This window comes from Budorcas taxicolor, chromosome 5 (assembly GCF_023091745.1).
Source record: "Budorcas taxicolor isolate Tak-1 chromosome 5, Takin1.1, whole genome shotgun sequence".
NCBI classification, from domain to species: Eukaryota; Metazoa; Chordata; class Mammalia; order Artiodactyla; family Bovidae; genus Budorcas; species Budorcas taxicolor.
The window spans coordinates 155,874,517-155,893,266 of record NC_068914.1 but is presented as its reverse complement, the minus strand read 5'-3'; the positions used below and the strand labels follow the sequence as shown (position 1 = coordinate 155,893,266).

Below are 18,750 nucleotides of genomic sequence, written 5' to 3'. Positions count from 1 at the left end.
GGGGAGTGGCAGGGACAAAGAACATAGCGTTTTGCTGTGGAGACACGTGTCATTTTGCACTCTTCATGGGTGAACTCTCCCCGTCTGTAGCCGACCTGGAGAGGTGGTGTCTCAGAACAGAAGGAACACTGACACTGACTGCAGCAAGAAAGGGATTTAATCGTCTCACAGGATTTAAGTGTGGGAAGCCCATCTGGGGCTGGAACAGTGGCTAAACTTGTCCTCTAGCCCTGCCTGTGGCGCCCAAGCACTGTGGGCATCAACTTCTTCACTCAGGAAGAAGCAAAACTGAAGGCCAAACAAGTCCCATCTCCCCAGAAGCTCTTCAGTCAGAACTTGACCCTTAAAGGGCAAGAGCATAGGGGACAATGATTCTCCTCAGCTGGGCAAATCACCCTCAACAAAGGCAGGTGATGCAAGCAGGCTGTGGAACTGCAAGCCACTGTCAGCCACCTTCCTCCACCGAGCCACCCGTCACCGTGAGGTGGGTAAGGGGAGGCACAGCCCCTGTCACATTTAGGGGAGTTCAGGCTCCAAGAGCCTCGTTTCTCTTCCATGTGAGCCTGCACAGTGCCTTTGGGAAAGGACATAAGATCTGGTTCTCTGAACTGAAATTGGCTCCCCTTGGGCTGGTCGCCCATCGCTGGGATGACACCCAACAGCAGGGTCCTCAACACACGCAAGGTCAGCACCCCATCTGGCAAGCATGGACCATAGCAGCTATTACAGGGTAACACAGGGACACACCCAGCCATGCTGTCTCTACTCAAACATGTGGAAGGAAAGAAGGGCTGAGGAGAGCAGCCTGTTACCACCTAGGCCCCAGGTCTCCTGAAGAGAGGGTGGGTCCGAGGGAGAAGACAGCTTCAAAGGAGACTTAACTGCAGAGAAGCAGCAGCTGAAATGTGGGCAGACGCTAGATGAAACTTCTAGATTGTACTTTCAGAGGAGCAGCGGAATCAAAATATATTATGGAGTTAAGGACATGCACAGTGAGGAAAAGGACCAAGAAGTATGTCCCCGTCTCCAGGACCTCCTCCATGGCCACGTCAGTCAGCAGGGCAGACCACCCCCTGTGTAGAGGCCCCGAGACCTTCTGGCAAGGCCAGACCTGTTCCTGGTTAACAGAGAAAGAAAAGCACAGGTCCCATCCAGCTGGGCTCCAGAGTGGGTTAAGTTCAACGCTGGTGGCACCTTCTCTCTCAGGATACTTGCATGCCTGTGCACATGCCCACCCCCACCCCCCTTTCCCGTGGCACAGGGACTGGTGTGGTCTCCCCCACCTGAGGCCCTGGCAAGCTCCCTTTCCCAGGGAGCAGACCTTATCTCTGCTCCTCTTGGAAATGGAGTCAGTATTTATGCCAAGGGAAAATAGATCAAGGCCACTTCACAAGTCACCAGGACCTACATGCTGGTCACTGCTGCTCAGCTGCCTGCCAGAGCTGGGTGTGGGTGCTGGCACGGGGCTCCCCAACATCCTGGGGGTGCCAGGAGGAGCAGAGCCCCAACCGAGGCAGGAGGGGCCGCTCCGCATGGAGTCTGGGGCAGAGGCTGTACCTCTCACACCACTCTCGTCCGTCGGGTGACCGTCTGTCCCCACCTCAAGACCTGCTCGGGCCTAACCACTAGCCAGCTTGTCTCCCGTGTGTAGCCCCCACCCTGGCAATGGAGCAGTGTGGGGGGAGTGGAGGGGACTAGTGAGGAAGAGCTTCAGGAATTCGAGCTGGAGAGGGAGCTGCTCGCACGCAGCCCCCGTCACATGGCCTTGCTGGAGAGGCCAGAGGCTAGAGGAGACCCTGGCTGCTCCTTGGGTGCCCAGCCCGCACAGCACCAGGCAAGATGTATGCAAAAAGGCTCAGTCTCCAAAGTAAAGTAGGTTGGCGTGGTGGCCAGAGAGGCGCCCTGGGCTGGCTTCCGGCTGGCAGCGAGGAAGGCTCAGTCGTCCGTCTCCTGTTTGATGTTCTCGACGGGCACCGGCAGCTCTGGACTCGGGGCCTTGTCGCCTGTGGCCACGTCCAGGTGCTCCTCCTTCACATGCACGGCGATGACTGAAGAGGGAGAGAGGTACGGGGCAAGGAGGAGGGAGCATGGAGCTCAGGATCTGAAGGAACCGGGCTTCCTACAGACAGGGGCCCTTGGGTGTGGTGGGCAGCCAAGGCCTAGGGCCCCGTCCCACCAGCCTGACAGGCAGCCCACCCTGCTGAGGGCTGGGGGTGCAGAGGGCCAGGCCGGTGCTCAGCTCCATTCAGAGCTGGGGGTGGGTGTCTGGGAAGCCCTCCAGGCTCAGTGGTCTGAGAGATTTCTTGGTGCCCAGAAAATGCCCTTCAAGCCTGCCTCTGCCCTTCTGTGCCAGGTGGGGAAGGAGAGGACCAGCCTCTGAGCAGGGAGCCGCCCACCGGCCCCGCCCAGGAGGCTCTTACTCTCTTCAGGAGCGGGCTCCGATGGGGCCTTCGCTGCCGCCTGCAGGTCCTCCTCCAGCAGGGCCTTTTTGGACCCCTGTCTGAGGGGCCGCGTCTTGGCCGGTGGTATTCTTTTTCCTTGGAATAAAAACAGAATTCAACCCAGGTGAGGGCTGTATCCATATGCAATAGCGGCCAGGCAGCCCAGCAGAGGGGTAGGTGCCAGCTGGGGAGGACCGAGGCCCAACTCTGACCTTAGCCCTCAGGGCTGTGGGTCCAAGGGGCAGAGCTTCTCCCCAGTAAGGGGTCAGTGCCCCCACCCCGCCATGGTAGTTCAGCTTCCTGTTTCTGCTCCTCACTTTCTTCACTTCTACACCATCACTTTGCCAGCCCTGATTTGGAACGGCACAGAGTCCTGCCACTCGATCCACACCACACCCTCACAAGATCTTAACCCTGCCCAGGGACCGCATGTGTTTCCTCTGTTCCCTCTCGGGACATCCTGTCTTCTGTGGAGACCACGTCAGGGAGCCCAGCTCACTGCAGCTCAGCCTGGGGCCTGCTGAGGTTGGGCCGGCCTGTGAGAGGTCCCTAAGCTTGGTGGTCACCCTCGCTCCCTTCCCCTGGGGATCATGGGAGAATGACTTCTGTCTGTTTGCTCTAACAGTTTTACTTTCATACACTGCAGGTGCACAAGGCCTCAGAGACCAGGCCACCCCTGACCCCTGCTCCAACCCATATAGTCTCTTGTGTCTTTTCCTCAGCATCCTGAACGCTGCCAGAGACCCGAAGACTCCCTCATTGTGCTCTGGGCCCCTAAGATACAGGGTGATGGATGAGCTCATGGGGCAAGGGGCAAAGGAGAGGTGGGAACATGAAGAATGTGACTGATCTGGGTAGTGATCCCCTGCCCAGGGACACAGGCTCAGGTGATCCCAGGTCCCACCCCAGCCGGGTAGCTTTAGAGCACCACTCACGTTTCTTCCCAAACTGTTTCTTTTTCTTCTTTGTGGCCTCTTTGGCTTTCAGAGGTGTGGTGGGCTCTGTTGTTGAAAGACACGGACATGAGGTGAGAAGAGAGTTCTGAGAGGACATAGGCTGCAGGCACGTCCCGAGACCCCTGCCCACCCCTCACGGGCCTCCCTTACACAGGGGACGCTCCTGAAGGAAAGCCAGAGCTGGGCCGTGAGAACAGGGAGGGGCTGCGGGGAGGGACTGGATGACAGCTGTCCCTTCCCACCCGCATCACCAGGGTGCTCAGAGGGGCCTGGGGGATTTACCTGGTGCACAAGGGCACGAGCATATGACAGAGTGGGCAAGGTCAAGGAAGGAGCTCTGCAGGCCAGAGGGAGAGGGAGACAGAGAAGTCAGGAGCAGGAGGGGGGAGACCAGGGCCACTCTCTCCCTAGAAGTGGTCCAGGAGATGCTTGATCTCATGCCAGAGGGCCAAAGGTGGGCATGCAGCACGGGGGGTGGGGTGGAGGGTGGTTGGCAGGAAGGAAAAAGAAAAGGAAAGTCAAGAGCCCCTCAGGGCCAAGAGAGCCCAGACCTGTGGCCACAGGTGGCTGGAGCTGGTAGCCGGTGAGCTCACACCAGCCGACGGGGTAGATGTCCGGGGACTCGCAGTCCACCCACTGGTCGTACTCGCTGTCCCAGCCATCGAAGTGGATGCTAAGGAGCCGGTGCACCACCCGCTTCACAGTGGCCACGCAGATGAGCCGGGGCTCCATCAGGTCCACGGCCTCCAGCTTCATGCCCACCTTGAAGCCGTGGTTGGGGCAGTCCTGGGATGGGGATGAAGGCCAAGCAAATCAGCTAAGTCCCCACGCTGGCAGGGCAGCCCTGGGTGTGGGAGCAGGGGTGGGGGCCTCAGACCAGAAACCCCTCTGCACTGTGATCCCAGGCACCAGCCCCTCTGGGAAAGGGACTGGCTGACCGTTCAGCACGCATCCACATCAGAGTTTGGACTTGTCCCCGAAACAGCTGATCTTAGCAGCAGGGACTCGAGAGAAGGGGTTGGAACCGCCACCTTGGGTGGCAGTGGGCAGGGTTGGTCTGCTCACCATGTTGAAGAGTCTCGATGGAGCTGCCTTTGCCTTGGTCTTCTCCAAGTAGGCCTCCCAGCTGAAAGTGTGAGCCTCGTACCCTGCAGTGGAAGGTGGAGATGAGGGAGGGAGGGAGGTGAGGGGGAGTCCCGGACAGCGCCAAAGGGGCTCCTGCAGCTCCATCAGGACTCAGCCCAAAGTCTCCCCAGCAACCTTCTTCCCTCCTGCCCAGGCTGGTACCTGCTCTAGGACCATGGTCCTGTAGTACAGGGTGTTCACTGCCCAAAGGGACAGGTGGGAGTTCTGCTCACCAAGCCACATGGGGCCATGGGGCCAAGCCAGCCCAGACTAAGGGCTAGTGGTGACCGTGGGGAGTGCTGTCACCTCTCCAGTCCACTCAGACTTCAACTCCGGGGGTCTGGCTTGGCCTGTGGCCTCAACCCTGCTCCCTCCAACTGTATGCCAGTCTTACCTTTCGGGGGTGTGAGCTCAATGTCATTCTTCTGGCAGAAGTTGGCTGGGAAGATGGCATGGGAGGAGGCGTGGTAACAGAACCAGTCGGAGCCATCTGTGGAGGGGCCTCCGTCCACACAGATCATCAGGTAGCCGTCCAGGAGGACCTAGTGGAGGCAGAGAGGGAAACAGAACCTGGTGCTCTAAACCGCACCCCCATTCCAGGGTGAGGCGGCAGGACAGGGACAGGAGACAAAGCTGCTTTTCAGAGCACTCAGCACTCATGTAACCCATAATGGTAACAGGAGACAAAGCTGCTTTTCAGAGCACTCAGCACTCATGTAACCCATAATGGTAAAGTCATCTAGCTTCCTCACGTGTGGTCAGTCATGTCAGACTCTGCAACCCCATGGACTGCAGCCTGCCAGGCTCTTCTGTCCATGGGATTCTCCAGGCAAGAACACTGGAGTGGGTTGCCATTTCTCTTCCAAGGGATCTTCCCGACTCCCTCAATGGACACCACATGCTGTGCCAGCAGGAACTGTGTCTGTCTGTTTGTCACTGTGTTCTCAGGGGTGAACACAGGGGCCCAGCCTGGAGGTTTGCTAGACAGACACATCAGCGTGTCCCCAGGAAGGCCAAGGGGTGGTGGCTGGCTCCGCAGGGTGCAGCAGTAACAGAGGTTTGCAACAACGCCAGCTTGGCTAAGGCGTGGCAAGGCCAGCCCCCAAGGAGACAGCAGACGGTGGCGGGAAGGCCCACACTTGCCCCAGGACCAGGCTCAGGTCAGGTGTTCCATAGCATCCACGGGTGGCTGGCCAGGGACTCGGCTAACCTGCCAGCTTGATGCCGTGGCTGACATGCCTGGACCAGCCCACACGGTTGGCAAGCCTCTGACCCCCGAAGAGAAAGCAGATTCCGAACCAGGAGCCAAGTCTATGTGCATGAAAACCAGTAGGGGGCACTCTGCCACCGCCCTGCCCGTAGGGAGAGCTGCTGGAGGCCCAGGGCGCCCAGACTCACCTTGCAGATGGTCGCCACGCAGATGTTGCCCAGATTCAGGGGGTCAATGGCCTCCAGTTTCATCCCTTCTTCAAACCAGCCACCTTCTGTGTAGACAGCTCGAACCTTAAAGGAATGGGGCAATTGGGCAATCTCTGGGCTGACCCGGGGAGGGGTGGGGAAGAGGCCTCAGCTGCCGACGGCCTGGTAAGGAAAAGGGGAGAGGAAGGGAGATCCGGGGCCTCAGGTCTGGAGTGGACCTGCAGCCAAGGGGCAGTGCCCAGGGCTCGGCCTCACCTTCTTGAACAAGTAAGGAACAGCGTCACAGTAGATCTTCCGGAAGGTGGGGTGGTGGGCCATGTCACTGCGCCTCTCTTTTAGGGAGATAGTGGAGGGAGGAAGGGAGAGAAGTTGAAGCTGCTAACACGACCATCTCCACGCCTCCCCCAGAATGTGGGGCTGCTCAGCAACCTCCCACCCGCACCGAGGAGCTCTCTGTTGGAACTATTCAGCGCTGAGGACCCAGACTCCTCCTACGTCGCAAGGAGAGGATGTGGCCTGGAACCTCTAGTTGTGAATTAACTTTTACCATTTCAGGCTGGAGAAGGAAATGGCAACCCACTCCAATATTCTTGCTTGGAAAATTCCACAGACAGAGGAGCCTGGTGCGCTACAGTCCATGGGGTCACAAAGAGCTGGACATGACTGAGCAACTAACACACACAACACACTTCAGGCTGAGTGTCACTGGTCAAGTCACTCAACCCCTTGGGACACCTGGTCCAGTCCTGCCATCCTCAGGGTAAAGATGACTGCCCCCATTACTCAGAGTAGTTGTGGGGTGCAGATGTGCCCCCCGACCCAGGCCCATGCTGGCCAGGGACTCGGCTAACCTGACAGCTTGATGCCGTGGCCGACTCGCCTGGACCAGCCCACAGGGTGGATCAGGGGACTCCACATATGGCACCAGAAGTCATCGTCGCTGTCACCATCCTCGTAGAGGAGCCGCAGGCGACCCCCGATGACTGTGTCCACCACGGCCATGCGGGTCCGGGACACCTGGGACTTGTCCACCACCTCCAGCCGCATGCCCTGCCGAAAGGGGTACTTCATGCTCTCCACCATCTGCAATGACATCAGAACACAGGCCTGCTGGGGGTGATCCCTCCCTCCCACTGTCCAGTCCTGTCCCTTGGGAGTAACCAGAGGACGGGATGGGGCAGGGGGTGGGAGGAAGCCGGCAGAGGAGTCCCTCCTGCCTGCCAGGTTCCACCCTGGCTCCCAAGTCCCTGGGATGATAGAATATTTACAATGTATGCACCAAAATGTCAGCAACTCATTGTGATGGGAATCACAGACTGCTTTGCAGATTAAGGAAACAAGTGCCCCAGGGAGGTCGTGTGACTCACCTGGAGTCACACTGGATCATTAGTGCCAGAGCTGAGCCACAAATCTTGTCCTGGGGTCCAGCTCTATGCTCCTTCAGGGATCTACACTCTGACCACACGAGTCCCTCCCAGTGCTCTCTACCTTCCGGCCCCTGCTGACAGCACTCACTCAACCAGCCTGGTGTTTAGAGAACTGAGCACCCTTTGCCTCGATACCTCTAATTTCAGCCCTGGCTCCGCTGGGCTGCAGCTCTGAACAGCTCTCCTAGCACCTCAGCAGTAATGCCTGCCTCTCGGACACAGCCAAGGATAGTGACCAAGATCCCACAGCTGCTCTACAGCCCCGGTGGTGGGGCCTGGGTGAAGAGACAGGCAGTTCTGTCTGCTGAGATTCTCATGCTGTCCTGCCTGGGACAGAGGATGATACGGAAGTTCTGTGGCTTTTCCAGCACCGGGGCACTGCGGACTCAGGGAGAGCCATTCCAGTTTCTTAGCGGTGGTGAGGACTGAGCAGTGCAATTCCAAATCCCACCAGGAGGGGGAGCGTGCCAGATGGCAGTGCCTTGTACACAACAAGCACTTAGTCAAATCTACTGAATGAATAGAGGTCTCCTACATTGCAGGCAGGTTCTTTACCACTAGCGCCACCTGGGAAGCCCAGTTGAATGAACGCTCCTGAAAATGCTATGAGCAAAGGGAAGGATCTGGAAGAGCACACCAGCAGACAGAGCAACATGACCGATGGGGCTGGAACAGAGAAGGGAGCAAGCTAATGGTAGAAGATGCCCACCACCCATACTTAGGGAATCTGGAGCTGCTCTGATGGCTAAACCAAGGGGGTCTTAGAAAAAATACTCCAGTGAGCAGCACCAAGGACCGACAGAAGGGGAAAGGGCAGGAGCAGACCAGTCAGGAGACCCCAGGGTGCTCTGCCAGACCTTGATATGGAAGTCCACAGGAAGTGTCCTGGAGCCCACCAGGCGTTTCATGAGGTAGCCCTTCCAGTCGGTGAACTTGGCATGGATGGCTGGGGAGACAGAGCAGAATCCTGAATACAGACTGCCACCACTCTGCTGACGGGTGCCAGTCTGCCCCAGAGAGCAGCAGAGGGCCTGAATGACATATTTCTGCCTTCTCAGGCCGGCAGTCCTGGACTCCCCAACCTGGACCTGCCCTGGGGCCTCTGGACGAGGGAGGAGAGGAAGCGAGGAGGCAGGAGGGCTCTGGGCTAGTCTGACTTCTCCCGGGGGGCCACAGGAACCAGGACGGGGAGCACTCTCATCAACTCACTCCGCGGGGGCACCAGGATCTTGCTGTTGATGGCACACCAGCCGATGGGGTGGACATCCACAGTCCCCAGGTTGCACCAGAAGTCATGGCTGGCATCATTTTCAAAGCCTTCATACCGGAGCAGCACCCGGTACCCTGAGCAGGAGGAAGGGGAGATGAACTCTTAGGCCTTCCTGCTTCTCCAGCCTAAACCAGGCTGCCTACTCCGAGAACCCCTTCTACAACAGCCAGAGCGAAAACAAACCCCTGCCATGTACTGGAAAGCAGTATGGCACAGTAGGGGAGTAATTTTCTACGGCCTGATCGACCCCGGAATGAACTTCAAAATGGGGGTTTCCAAACTCGCCAAGCTCTGTGGCCCCCTCTAAAGTAGGCAGCACGAAAGCATAGCAAGGAGGGAGAACCAAACTCCAGTGGGCGGGTTTGTTTGTTTTATGGAGCTGATGTCTGCTCCGGCACTGCCTGTCCATCTGGAGATGTCGCCCCCAGCCCCTGACCCCGCCTTGGCCAGAGGAGCACCCACCTGCTGCCTGGATGACCGAGGCGATCCAGTACACCCGGCTGGGGAGCACGGCGTCGCTGTTGAGAACCTCTACCTTCATTCCCTTCATCACATCCTCCCACTGGTCATAGAGTGGGACCTGCGCGGGGGTGAGAGGGTTCAAGGCGACAGTGAGCCACCTGGGTGGGCAGAAGAGAGCGGCTGGCCGCAGGGCCTCACAAACGCGCTGTATCCTCTGCCCCTCGGTGTTTCCCCTCACTGTGTGTGGAAGGCCGGGCCCAGCACCAGGGAGGAAGCGATGAACGGATGCACCCGCCTCTGTGAAGAGCCGAGTCAGGGGACAGGAGTCGCAGTGTCAGACAGCCCTGCTAATCTCTACAGGACCGGCTCCCAGTTGTTACCCTCTGGCACATCACACCTGTACCAGCAGACATCTAGCAGTTTCCCACTCTGACTATGTAACAGGCGCTTCTAAGATACAAACAGCACTCCTTCAATCGTCATACCGGGTGGCTGGATTTCTCTCGTGGTACAGTGGGTAAGAATCTGCCTGTCAGTGCAGGACGTGAGCTCAATCCCTGGTTGGGGACTAAGCACCCACAAGCCAAGGGGCAACTAAGCCCTCGCATTGTAACAAGAAGCCCCTGTGCTCCGCAACAAAGACCCAATGCAGCCAAGATAAACTAAATAGGCCTTCTCCAGATTTCCTGGGGTTTAGGAGCCCCCTCGGCCTCTCTCTGCACCTGTGGGGGACCACTGCTCAGGCCTGCACTCCAAGCCCAGCCCTCCAGTCTCAGCCTCGGCCGCTTCTCAGTGACAGCCACCTGGGGCTTCCCAGGTGGCTCAGTGGTAAAGAATCTGCCTGCCAATGCAGGGTTCGATCCCTGAGTCAGGAAGATCTCCTGGAGGAGGGGATGACAACCCACTCTAGTGTTCTTGCCAGGAAAACTCCAGGGATGGAGGAGCCTGGCGGGCTATAGTCCACGGGGTCTCAAGGAGTCAGATGCAACTTAGGCATTGACAGGGAGTCCGGGAGCCTTTAGCAGAAGGGGTTCCAGGAGGCACCCATATCTGCCTCCCAGGAGCCAATGGGCTGGGGGCAGTTCACAGGCACCAAGCTGTCAACAGGAAAGCACTAAAAATGGGGGAAAAGAGAAAGGGATTCTCACAGTTGGCTCTGGATACCAAAGCACAAACTGCCATTATGTGAATCAGCCTGGGGGCGACCTCCGAGGGGAGTGCTCAAAGCCCTCAGTGAGGGTCTTTGGGAGGACTTGGTGAAGAACAAGTGGGCAGAAAGGTGAACTGGAGCGAGTGGCAAAGCCGGGCTTTGAGCACCCAGACTTCATCCTGTTCCCTCCCGGTGCTGAAGCAGTGAGGCAGGTGGGTGAGCCGGCAGCAGCGCCCGGGCCCCTGCCCTCCCTCCCCTCATGCCCAGGGCACTCACATGCTTAAAGCAGCTGACAGGAGCAGCCTTGTAACTGTGATCCTTCAGGAACTTCCCCCAGTCGAAACCCAAGACCAGCGCTGCAGAGCCAAGAGGACCAGAGTTGAGGAGTTGAAGCGCGGAGCTCTCGCAGCACTCGCTCCAGGAAACCAGGTGGGCCTGAGGACTGGGAGCAGCCCGGGCCGACCCCATACCTGCCCCAGCAGTGGCCACTGCAGGAACCCGGGCCTGGGGACCGGGAGCACAGGCCCCTTCCCACCGCGCAGCCTAGGCCCGCCCCATACCTGCCCCAGCAGTGGCCATCAGGATGGGACGGGGAGGACCTCATCCAGAGGTTGCCAGACTCTCAGTAGAGAAAAGACTCAGAGGGAAATGTCTGATCTTTCTCCCTCAAGAGAAAGAGGGAAATTCAAAGACCCTCAAGGCTTAAATTCCTCAGACCGCCCCCAACCTCTCATTGGCCACAGCCAATCTAGATGGGTGGGAGGCACACACACCACAGTCCCTCCAGCCCTGATCTGGGAGCTGTGTCAGACCACCTAGTACACAGCTGCCAGTCTACATTTATTTAGAAACAGCTACTCATGCTCAGAAAGAGAGAAGTTCCTGATCCCATCACCCTTCTTCACACCAGGTCTAGGTCTCCACTGCCCCAGGAAAACAAAAGCCAGAGAGCTACAGGCAATGCTAAACAAAGGAAGCTAACTCTTGGCTTTTCAGTGCTCAAGAGTAGAGTGATTGAGGGATCTTCTGGGCCATCTCACAGTTACTCCCAGGTGAGGAAGATGCCATCTAAAGCGAGCCTGGGCTGGCCCTTTCTAGCTGGCCCTTCTCCAATCCTGGCTCCTAGGGAGCGACCCCTCCCCTCACCTGCAGAGTCCTGGCACCACACCCCACCGGCTTCCTGAGCACCAGTCCCCACTGACTTACCGTCCTGCCCAGTTGGGGTCCCATCAGCAAGCTGTCCTGTCCCCTGGGAGTGGAGGAAGGCTCCAATTTTGGCAGACCAAGCAGCTTTGTGCAGAACTTTGGCCTTCTTGGTAGGTGGTTTTCCCTGGAGGGAGGAGAGCCTGTCGGTAGCCTAAAGGCTGATAACAAGGCTCTGGATTTGGACTGCCCTGGTAATCTCTTTGGGACTCTAGTTTCTTCACTTGTAAATCAAGATGATAACAATTATAATGCTTAGCTCAGGGGGGAGTTGCAAGGGTGAGGGTCACAGATTGTGCTGAACTCAGAAAGCACTTAGCCATTGTTCACCTGCTGGGGTGGGGGTTGGCAGAGCCAGAGGGCAGGGAGGGATACATTTTTCTATCTTTTAAGCTCTGCTACTGCCAGGAAGCTCTCGCTGGTGGCCAAAGCTCTCAGCCATCTCCTTCCCCTGGTGCTCCTATAGGTTTATGGCAAAGAAGGGGCTTCAGAAGGCTCATGAACTGAACAGAGTTTATGAGGTGCTCAAAGGGGTCCTACCCCAGAGTGAAAGGCCACTGACCTGTGTGTATGTTAGTCGCTTAGTCATTTCCAACTCTGCGACCCATGGACTGTAGCCCGCCAGGCTCCTCTGTCCATGGGATTTTTCTTCAGGCAAGTATACTGGAGTGGGTTGCCATTTCCTTCCCCAGGGGATTTGCCAGACCCAGGGGTCGAGCCCAGGTCTCCAGCATCAGAGGCAGATTTTTTTACCATCTGAGCTATAAGGAAAACCTGGTTGGTAATTTGTAGCTTAAGCACTGATCAGAGAGGCCCAGAGAATTTATTAAAGAGATCAATGATTGGGGGAGAATGGACAGACGCATCTGTATGGCTGAATCCCTCTGCTGTTCACCTGAAACGAGCATAACATTGTTAATCTGCTACGTTGTTGTCTAGTCACTCAGTTGTGTCCGACTCATTTGCAACCCCATGGACTGTAGCCAATCAGGCTCCTTTGTCCCTGGGATTTCCCAGGCAAGAATACTGGAGTGGGTTGCCATTTCCTTCTCCAGGGGATCTTCCTGACCCAGGGATCAAACCCACCTCTCTTGCATTGGCAGGCAGATTCTTTACCACTAAGCTGCAAAGGAAGCTACTGTAATACAAAGTAAAAAGTTAAGGAAAAAAAAAAAAGAGAGATCAATGAACTAGAAATGTGGGTTTAAGGAGTTCCCTGATTGTCTAGTGGTTAGGATCTGGTGCTTTCACTGCCATGGACAGGGTTCAATCCCTAGTCAGGGAACTGAGATCCTGCAAGCCAAGTGCACAGCCAAAATTTAAAATAAAAAAATGTCGGTTTAAGTTCCAAAATCACTGCAGATGGTGACTGCAGCCATGAAATAAAAAGACACTCCGTGGAAGAAAAGTTATGACCAACCTAGACAGCATATTAAAAAGCAGAGACATGTCTCTTTGCCAACAAAGGTCTAGTCAAGGCTATGATTTTTCCAGTAGTCATGTAAGAATGTGAGAGTTGGACTATAAAAAAAGCTGAGTGCTGAAGAATTGATGCTTTTGAATTGTGGTGTTGGAGAAGACTCTTGAGAGTCCCTTGGACTTCAAGGAGATCCAAACAGTCTATCCTAAAGGAGATCAGTCCTGAATGTTCATTGGAAGGACTGATGCTGAAACTCCAATACTTTGGCCTCCTGATGCGAAGAACTGACTCCTTTGAAAAGACCCTGATGCTGGGAAAGATTGAAGGTGGGAGAAGAAGGGGACAAGAGAGGAAGAGATGGTTGGATGGCATCACCGACTCAAGGGACATTAGTTTGAGTAAACTCCGGGAGTCAGTGATGGACAGGGAGGCCTGGCATGCCGCAGTCCATGGCGTCGCAAAGAGTCGGACACGACTGAGCGACTGAATTGAACTTAAGTTCCACACAGACCTGGCGCCAAATCCTGGCTCTTCAATTTTATTTGTGTACATCTGAGTAAGTTAGCAAAAATTTTTGAGGCTTTGAAATAGTAATCTTTAAAAATTCATTTAAAAAATTCATTTTTTAGGAATCACTGGTTAGACTGAGGGTGCCAAGCCCTCCGCAAGTATCCCCAGACTGTAGTTAATAACGATGTTATTCTTAGCTCACTGGGAAGGACTTTCTTATGTCTTGACTAAAAGCTGAAAAGTGGGGGAGACAACAGTAACTGTCTCATGAGTGAGAGATAACATGCATGAGGCTTTAACTAGAACAGCTGGGCTGAGGCCCACATCAGGCTTCACAGGACAATTACCTGGGGTGCTCGTTAAAGCCTCCTATGTCTAGGCTGTGCTCCCTCCCAATTAAACCAGAATCTTGATGAGATTTTTGAAACCTTCCAGGTGACCCCTACGTGTAGTCAAGTTTGAAAACCAGTGTAGTGGAGACACAAGGCCAGGCTCCTGAGATGAGGCTCCAGTCTCAGCTCTGTCCTCTTCCTACAGAGCCCACAGGTAGATGATTCTCCCTCTCCGGACCTCAGCACACTTGTCAATTAGTATGTGGGTTAGACAACACATCTCCAAGAATGCTCCCCCTTCTCAGAGTTCTACAAATGTGAATAGTAGAGGCTGGTAAGACTAGCTGGTAATACCAACTAGAGGTTGGTAAGACTTTCTAGGCAGCTGCCTGTGGAATGGAGTCAGAGTCAAGGCACCATCTTCTCAAACCCCCTGTGGCCGGAGAAGCTTGTGGACCATTTCCCAGCTTCCTTTCAGAGCTCTTTTGTAAAAGAGCAACAGGAAGACATGGGTGCCAGACTCCCCCCCAAGTTCTTGTTTACAACTTATTGAGGGCAGCGGTTCCCTGGCGGCCCAGTGGTTAGGACTCTGCACTTCCACTGCAGGGAGCATGGGTTTCATCCCTGGAGCTGAGATTCCCACATGCCATGCAGCACAGCCAAAAAGAGAACTTCCTGAGGACACATCAGACCCTGAGGGGTAAGGGTTGGGGGTGAAGGGAAGCTCCAGGAATCTGCAACTTACTGAGCTCCAGAAATGGGTGCATAAGAAATACCAGGCTGTTTACAACCTCAGAAGGCTACAAGCAACGTCCTGCCCAAGCCCTCTGGGCCCCTCACCAGCACAGGTAGTGGTTCCTGACCCAGCAACCAGGGCCCCAGGAAGGGTCTTCCAAGTGACTGCCTCTCACCTGCAATCTTGCCAAGATACTGGCTTTCTTGGAGTTGGAGGAGTAGCTCCTGGAACAGGAGACACTGCAGAATCTCTTGGTCTTGGAGAAGAAGGCTTCCCTGGTACCCACGATCCCACACATCTCACAGACAGCTGGGAAGAGAATTTAGCACGTGACTCCCTTGATCATCACCCCAGTTCAAACAAAATGATGGGCCCTTCAAACCTGGGGCACTGCATTAACCCCCTAAGACTGACAGAACTGGAATAGGAGGAAGCGATTTGGGTGTGTACCCCTGAAGCTGTGTGGCATCCCTTGGCTCTGTGTGTCAAAATGGGGCCAAGGAGAATCCCTGCAGACAACTGGGGAAAGTCTGCAAAGAGGAAAATGAGAAGACAAAAATGTACCCATATCATTTAATTTCTGTGGGCCTGTTTTCTTCTCATCGCTAAAGAGGCTGAACTAGATCAATGTTTCATCCCTGATATCACATTAGAATCACCTGGAAAGCATTTAAAAATGCCCTGATTAGAATGACCTGCTCTGCGGTGGGACACAGACATCAGTGGTTATGAGAAGTTCCCCAGATGATTCTAATGTGTGGCCAGGCGAGTGCATACCCAGACTAGATGGTCTCTAATAGTTCATTCTAGTTCTATGATTCTAAGAGAATGACTGGAAGAAGGTAGAAGGGAGAAAAATAAAAGAAAGGGGAGACAGGACTTCCCTGGTGGTACAGTGGCTAAGAATCTGCCTGCCAGTGCAGGAGAGGCGGATTTGATCCTTGGCCTGGGAAGATTACACGTGCCACAATGCAGCTAAGCCCGTGCACCAAAACTACTGAGCCCGTGCACTGCAACTACTGAAGCCCGTGCACCTACAGCCTGTGGTCCGTAATAAGAGAAGCCACCACAAGAAGCCCACATACCACAACGAAGTACCCCCATTTGCTTCAACTAGAGAAAGCCCGCGTGCAGCAATGAAGACCCAGCGCAACCAACAGCAACATAAATAATTTAATAAAAATAAAAGGGGAGAGAGGAAAAGAAGACAGGATGAATGGAGAGGCAAAGAGTATTAGATGCTCCTCTTCTAAAGAGTAAAGGGACCAAGAAACAGGAGTGTCATCACAGACCATCTATCCTGCCTCTTTGCACAGGCAGTCCCCACACTGGAGGCCCTGACACCGAGGTCCAGCAGCTGTACAAGCATCACACCTCTGAAGCCAACTGGCTTCCAGATGATTCACGGGGATTCTTATCTGCCCTCATCCTCTTACCTGGAGGTCACTTAATTCTGTATTTCCTTGCCTCTCACTTCCGACTCACGAGCTATTTCTTGTCCCTTCCCAGAGAGTAACCAGATCACATTAGGTGTCGTATATTCTCAAGACCCAGGCTTAGAAATCCACCAACTATTATTATTTACACAAATGCAAAAGCACCACCATGTTAATGATCGGCATCTAATATGTGCTGAATGAATATTAATTGTGAGAAAAGAATGAAATCACAACTTGAAATCAGACTGAAATGACCCTTGGGGATACTTGGGGTGCCTCTGTCTCTCTCACAGGTCCTTAGACATCAGATCAAAGAGCCCTTTACACCTGGACGGCTCCGCCCACCTGGCCTACATCTGCCTCTCCATCCATAGCCTCTGAAACCTCCCTATCTTTGGGGGACACTTTGAAGGCACCTGGCTCAGAACCACTGCCGTCCAAGGACCGGGGCGTCCCAGGGCTGAGCAGATGCAGCGGGGAGGTGGGCAGCTCCCCCGCTTCCCGATCCTCATGTTCTGCTTCGCTTGACTCCTCAAGATAGGAGCTGCTCTCACTGCCCACACTGCTGTTGTAACTCCGGAAGCTGTCATAGCCGCCGAAGAGCTCCAGGTCATCGTCTTCCTCTTCCTCCTCCATCGGTTCTGAAGACGGAGTCTCCTAGGAAAAGGATGACACAAAGCAGGCAGGAGCAATCGTGGTTGGCTTACTGTAAGACAAGGGAAACTGCAGGTCTGCTATCAACTCCCTTTCCAGGTCCTGGTCAAGTCAATGCTTCTGGGCCAAGTGGCAGGTACAATCAAACACCCCTTTCGTAAACACCAGGATCATTACTCTTGTTTATACCTTTCTCAACTGCAAGTCAAAAGAATACCTTAGCCAGACAGAAACATGTATTAGGAATTCACCAGGGTCCTCTGCGGATTTATACATGACGACATTTTACCACAATTCACACAGAACAGAGTGATGTGAAAATATACTAAGCATGGTGCTTCGTGAAGACATTCTGGAAAAGATGTATTCCAGAAACTCATTCTTCCCCCTTCAGCAGGTATACACCAAAGTAATTGCAACTTAAAAACAATTTAAGTCAGACGAAAGTTAATTTGGGGCCCAGACTGCCCTAAAGAGGATTTGAGGCAAATGACATACTAGCACTGTGGGACATACCATAGCTTTGGACTTAGCCCTGATCCTAACTAGCTGTGGGTCCTTGGGCAAGTTGTTTAACCTGTCTGGGTCTCAATTTTCTCATCTATAAAACAAAAAAAAATATTTGGTTCAAAAGATGTGCAATGTGAAATGAGGTACTGTATATGAATCTATGTGGCATGTAGCAGAAAAGGTGTGAAGCGTTTGGGCTCTAGGCCAAGACTCCAAAACCATCCCTACTATATGACCTGCAGCAGTTCAATCTCAGTGCCTCGGTTTCCCCATCTGTAAATGAGGACAATTCCACCTATTTCATAGGCTTTGGGGGAGAAGTAAGGGTTAATATGGGAAAGGCACTCAGACTAGTGACATGCACACAGCAAGTGCTCAATAAATGCTGGTGATCATTACTGGTTAAAAGCACAGGCACTCAAATTGGATATGCCGGAGCTGGAATCCAGGCTCTCCTACTTAGGGCTCTCGGTTTCTCCATCAGTACAATGGCTGTAACAAGCCTTCTTTAGAGGGCTGCTGTGCGCACCCAGGCGCTATGTAAAGCCTAGTTCTGTTCCCAGCAGTCGGTGACAGCTCTGAAACTGGGAGTTATCATTCACACTCTACACTGATGATGATGATTCTTTACTCTCGGAGAGTTTGTGAGCGATTCCACTTTATATTTACACTACATATGCAAATGTGCCAGAAAGGACATTCAAATATAAGGTAACCAGAAGCCAAATGATGAAAAGATATATGGGTTACAGGTGGTGGGAAGAATGGGAAAAGCAAAACCGGGCGAGTTTTGGTACTTGACAGACTTAGTGCCCATCTCCTTCACTTTACAGCTGTGTGACCCTCCTGGGGAGTGGCACTACCCTCTCCAAGCCTCAGGTGCATGATCCATAAAAAAACAGACAATAACACAGGACTTGTTACTGTGGGATAACGCACGAGAACGCTCCAGATACGGAGTGTTTATTAAACTACTTCCCACCAGGATGTGACAGGCCTCACAGCCCCTAAAGACGCCACCATGAGACAAGGGGGAGAAGGAAGATTCAGGAGCTCTCATATCCTGAACCCAGTTCCTCTTCCCCCAGGCCAGTGAAGCTGTTCTTCCCTCAACCTCACTCGGACCCAGGAGAACGGGAGCAAAAGGCGATGCCAATCGCCTCTGGCCTTGCTCAGCCTAACTACCTGTTTACCCATTCTTCCATCCTCCACCCTCCAGGCGTCGCTCAAAGGCCCACCGAGCGAGGCTCTCGGGGTTCCCTTTCCCAGTCACGAGAAGTCCTCTCCCTCTCACCTCGACGCCCCGGGGCTTCTCCATGAGACCTAACACAGTTTCTTCAACCGTCACCAGGTGCAGGAAGCCATATTGGCCTCGCCGCTCTCCCGGAGCGTACTCATTGGCCGCCTCCCAGGGCCGAAGGCCAATCACGCTGCAAGAAAGAGGTAAAGCCGGTTCCGCGCTCGCCTGAGCGCCACCTCCCCTGGAGGCGGGGAAGCCGCGGGTGCTTATGGGACTTGTAGTTTCCTCTGGGCTGTGCGTGGAGGGGGTCGTTGCTATGGCAACGTGAAAATTTCCCCGCCCCAGACCTGCCCGGCCCGGGAGGATAGTTCTTGTTTCTCCACGGTAACCTCTTGTTATCACACCGATTCCGTTCTTCATTAAACAATTATTGAATACCTAAGAAGGTACTAGCAA

General features: G+C 54.4%; 1 protein-coding gene across 1 annotated transcript; it reads right to left on the bottom strand.

Moving 5' to 3' along the window:
• Window positions 1–160: 160 nt before the first annotated feature.
• L3MBTL2 (L3MBTL histone methyl-lysine binding protein 2) lies at window positions 161–18,448 on the bottom strand. Its single transcript, XM_052639797.1, has 17 exons — window positions 18,349–18,448; window positions 16,307–16,547; window positions 14,627–14,760; window positions 11,457–11,580; window positions 10,527–10,606; window positions 9,101–9,218; window positions 8,578–8,712; window positions 8,226–8,314; window positions 6,793–7,024; window positions 6,197–6,273; window positions 5,921–6,025; window positions 4,917–5,064; window positions 4,463–4,545; window positions 3,949–4,183; window positions 3,377–3,442; window positions 2,421–2,537; window positions 161–2,048 (listed from the first exon to the last, which is right to left on the bottom strand). Exons 1-17 carry the CDS (start codon window positions 18,370–18,372, stop codon window positions 1,936–1,938), a joined length of 2,121 nt encoding a protein of 706 aa, XP_052495757.1. The 5' UTR covers window positions 18,373–18,448; the 3' UTR covers window positions 161–1,935.
• Between the last annotated feature and the right edge of the window lie 302 nt (window positions 18,449–18,750).